Raw genomic sequence first — 4,290 nt, 5'->3', positions numbered from 1 at the left:
AAGCCAGACAGAAAACCAAAGTTTCTTAATTAAAGCACGGCCCGTACCAAACATCTAGGCTTGACTGAGACACTCTGGCTAAGAACTGGAGCCGGGTCAGTGTGAGTGATATCACTCATCATATCAGTTTCTTACAAAGGAGGGTGAAATCAGGATGTGTGGAGGCGTTTTAAAGTCACAGTTAATTCTGTATTGTCCGCTAGGCAGTATCCACTATAAACACATCAATATATATATATATATTTTGCGGGCTTAGCTGGGGGGGAGGTCAAAGTGAAATGAAAAATCGACCTCTGTCACGCCTACTTCCTTTGATGAAAAGTCAAAGGAAGCTGCTGCCCGTTGTGACATCACTTCCTGTTCCGTTTGGGAATCCCAAAGTGCTGCAGCAGTGCTGTTCCATGAGGGCGACGGACCAGATCTGAACGGATTCGCCACCTGGTGTAAAAACACTTCCCAGACGACATCTTCGTTACTGGGAAAAGAGGAAGAGGATTATCTCCGGGAAACCAAGCTTGTGATGCTAATCTATATGGGGTGGGAGCAGAGTCGCGTATCATATTACGCCTTACGGTGATGAGAAGTCAGTCTCTTTTCGCTTCGAGGACATTGAACAAAGTAAAAGATGAAACGAGGAAGCCATAGGCACTACAGCCCGTCTCACTACAGCCCGCCAAACTACAGCCCGTCTCACTACAGCCCGTCACACTACAGCCCGCCACACTACAGCCCGTCACACTACAGCCCGTCACACTACAGCCCGCCAAACTACAGCCCGCCAAACTACAGCCCGCCACACTACAGCCCGTCACACTACAGCCCGTCACACTACAGCCCGCCACACTACAGCCCGCCAAACTACAGCCCGCCACACTACAGCCCGTCTCACTACAGCCCGCCACACTACAGTCCGTCACACTTACAGCCCTCCACACTACAGCCCGTCACACTACAGCCCGTCTCACTACAGCCCGCCACACCACAGCCCGCCACACTACAGCCCGCCAAACTACAGCCCGCCACACTACAGCCCATCTCACTACAGCCCGCCACACTACAGCTCATCACACTACAGCCCGCCACACTACAGCCCGTATCACTACAGCCCGTCACACTACAGCCCGCCACACTACAGCCCGTCACACTACAGCCCGCCACACTACAGCCCGCCACACTACAGCCCGCCACACTACAGCCTGTCTCACTACAGCCCGCTACACTACAGCCCGCCACACTACAGCCCGTCTCACTACAGTCTGTCACAAGCAGCAACATACTACAGCCCGCCACACTACAGCCCGTCACACTACAGCCCGCCACACTACAGCCCGTCACACTACAGCCCGTGACACTACAGCCCGTCTCACTACAGCCCGTCTCACTACAGCCCGTCACACGACAGCCCGCCACACTACAGCCCGTCACACTACAGCCAGCCAAACTACAGCCCGCCAAACTACAGTCCGTCACACTACAGCCCGTCGCACTACAGCCCGCCACACTACAGCCCGTCACACTACAGCCCGCCACACTACAGCCCGCCACACTACAGCCCGCCACACTACAGCCCGTTACACTACAGCCCGTCACACTACAGCCCACCACACTACAGCCCGTCACACTACAGCCCGCCACACTACAGCCTGTCACACTACAGCCCGCCACACTACAGCCCGCCAAACTACAGCCCGTCACACTACAGCCCGCCACACTACAGCCCGCCACACTACAGCCCGTCTCACTACAGCCCGTCGCACTACAGCCCGTCGCACTACAGCCCGTCTCACTACAGCCCGCCAAACTACAGCCCATCACACTACAGCCCGCCACACTACAGCCCGTCACACTACAGCCCGTCACACTACAGCCCGCCACACTACAGCCCGCCACACTACAGCCCGTCACACTACAGCCCGTCACACTACAGCCCGCCACACTACAGCCCGCCAAACTACAGCCCGCCACACTACAGCCCGTCTCACTACAGCCCGCCACACTACAGTCCGTCACACTTACAGCCCTCCACACTACAGCCCGTCGCACTACAGCCCGTCTCACTACAGCCCGCCACACCACAGCCCGCCACACTACAGCCCGCCAAACTACAGCCCGCCACACTACAGCCCATCTCACTACAGCCCGCCACACTACAGCCCATCACACTACAGCCCGCCACACTACAGCCCGTATCACTACAGCCCGTCACACTACAGCCCGCCACACTACAGCCCGTCACACTACAGCCCGCCACACTACAGCCCGCCACACTACAGCCCGCCACACTACAGCCTGTCTCACTACAGCCCGCTACACTACAGCCCGCCACACTACAGCCCGTCTCACTACAGTCCGTCACAAGCAGCAACACACTACAGCCCGCCACACTACAGCCCGTCACACTACAGCCCGCCACACTACAGCCCGTCACACTACAGCCCGTGACACTACAGCCCGTCTCACTACAGCCCGTCTCACTACAGCCCGTCACACGACAGCCCGCCACACTACAGCCCGCCACACTACAGCCCGCCAAACTACAGCCCGCCAAACTACAGCCCGTCACACTACAGCCCGTCACACTACAGCCCGTCACACTACAACCCGCCACAATACAGCCCGTCACACTACAGCCCGCCACACTACAGCCCGCCACACTACAGCCCATCACACTACAGCCCGTCACACTACAGCCCGTCACACTACAGCCCGCCACACTACAGCCTGTCACACGACAGCCCGTCACACTACAGCCCATCATTGTTTTTGGAGTGCGGAAGGTTATCTGGACAAGAGGAAGTTCACCCTTTTTACAGATCGTCGTCCGGTGAAGAACATCTTTAGACCGCATACTGGGATTCCGTAACTTGCAGCTTGCTGCTTGTCGTTGCGACATCACTTCCTGTTCCGTTTCCTTTTTACAGATCGTCGTCCGGTGACGAGAATGTTTAGACCGCATACTGGGATTCCGTAACTTGCAGTTTGCTGCTTGTCGTTGTCAGCGAACACCTACGACCTCGAGTAATCGCAAGTCAGAACTGTGCAATGCAGATGTGCATGTTCCATGTTGCCATGAACTGTGGTCAGAGTCATGCCGAGTAGACATCTTCTACTTCAGAAGTGGAAAACACACCACCAGTCGCTTACAGGAGAGTCAAAGGGTCAAATGTCAAAGGTTGTGAACTGAGAGCAAAAGTACAGAGCTTTCAAACCTGGAGAAACTGTGTTAGCTAGGAACGACCTCAACGGACAAACGGGGGAGCTCCTGATGCAGTCATTGCTCAGACTGGTCCTTGGTTCTACACTGGTCCTTGGTTCTACACTGGTCCTTGGTTCCACACTGGTCCTTGGTTCTACACTGGTCCTTGGTTCTACACTGGTCCTTGGTCATACACTGGTCCTTGGTCATACACTGGTCCTTGGTTCTACACTGGTCCTTGGTTCTACACTGGTCCTTGGTTCTACACTGGTCCTTGGTTCTACACTGGTCCTTGGTCATACACTGGTCCTTGGTCTACACTGGTCCTTGGTTCTACACTGGTCCTTGGTTCTACACTGGTCCTTGGTTCTACACTGGTCCTTGGTTCTACACTGGTCCTTGGTTCTACACTGGTCCTTGGTACACTGGTCTACACTGGTCCTTGGTTCTACACTGGTCCTTGGTTCTACACTGGTCCTTGGTTCTACACTGGTCCTTGGTCGTACACTGGTCCTTGGTTCTACACTGGTCCTTGGTTCTACACTGGTCCTTGGTTCTACACTGGTCCTTGGTGACACCCTGACCCAGCAGTCGTGATTGGTCCCTGACCCACCAGTCGTGATTAGTCCAGAATTGTTACTGTGTGACACACTGACCCAGCAGTCATGATTGGTCCAGAACTGTTACTGGGTGACACCCAGCAGTAGTGAGTGGTCCCTGGCCCAGCAGTAGTGAGTGGTCCCTGACCCAGCAGTAGTGAGTGGTCCCTGGCCCAGCAGTAGTGAGTGGTCCCTGACCCAGCAGTAGTGAGTGGTCCCTGCCCAGCAGTAGTGAGTGGTCCCTGACCCAGCAGTAGTGAGTGGTCCCTGACCCAGCAGTAGTGAGTGGTCCCTGACCCAGCAGTAGTGAGTGGTCCCTGACCCAGCAGTAGTGAGTGGTCCCTGGCCCAGCAGTAGTGAGTGGTCCCTGGCCCAGCAGTAGTGAGTGGTCCCTGGCCCAGCAGTAGTGAGTGGTCCCTGACCCAGCAGTAGTGAGTGGTCCCTGACCCAGCCAGGGCCTCACAGTCATCAAGTGGTTTCCATTTCCTTGTGTTG

At 55.8% G+C, this 4,290-nt stretch overlaps 1 protein-coding gene across 1 annotated transcript; it reads left to right on the top strand.

The window, feature by feature from the left end:
* The first annotated feature begins 625 nt into the window (after nt 1-625).
* On the top strand, nt 626-2,828 carry LOC124035387 (adhesive plaque matrix protein-like). Its single transcript, XM_046348842.1, has 2 exons — nt 626-2,005; nt 2,049-2,828. The coding sequence occupies exons 1-2, from the start codon at nt 626-628 to the stop codon at nt 2,826-2,828; spliced, it is 2,160 nt and encodes a 719-aa protein (XP_046204798.1).
* The last annotated feature ends 1,462 nt before the right edge of the window (nt 2,829-4,290 follow it).

Source organism: Oncorhynchus gorbuscha, linkage group LG05 (genome assembly GCF_021184085.1).
Source record: "Oncorhynchus gorbuscha isolate QuinsamMale2020 ecotype Even-year linkage group LG05, OgorEven_v1.0, whole genome shotgun sequence".
In the NCBI taxonomy this organism is placed as follows: domain Eukaryota; kingdom Metazoa; phylum Chordata; class Actinopteri; order Salmoniformes; family Salmonidae; genus Oncorhynchus; species Oncorhynchus gorbuscha.
The sequence above is the reverse complement of the archived record's forward strand: the minus strand, read 5'-3'. Positions and strand labels throughout refer to the sequence as shown.

Coding starts and splice junctions, on each gene's coding strand:
- LOC124035387 (XM_046348842.1), top strand. CDS start 626: ATGAAACGAGGAAGCCATAGGCACTACAGCCCGTCTCACTACAGCCCG. Junction 2,006..2,048: donor AGCCCGCCACACTACAGTCC/GTCACACTTACA, acceptor GTCGCACTACAG/CCCGTCTCACTACAGCCCGC.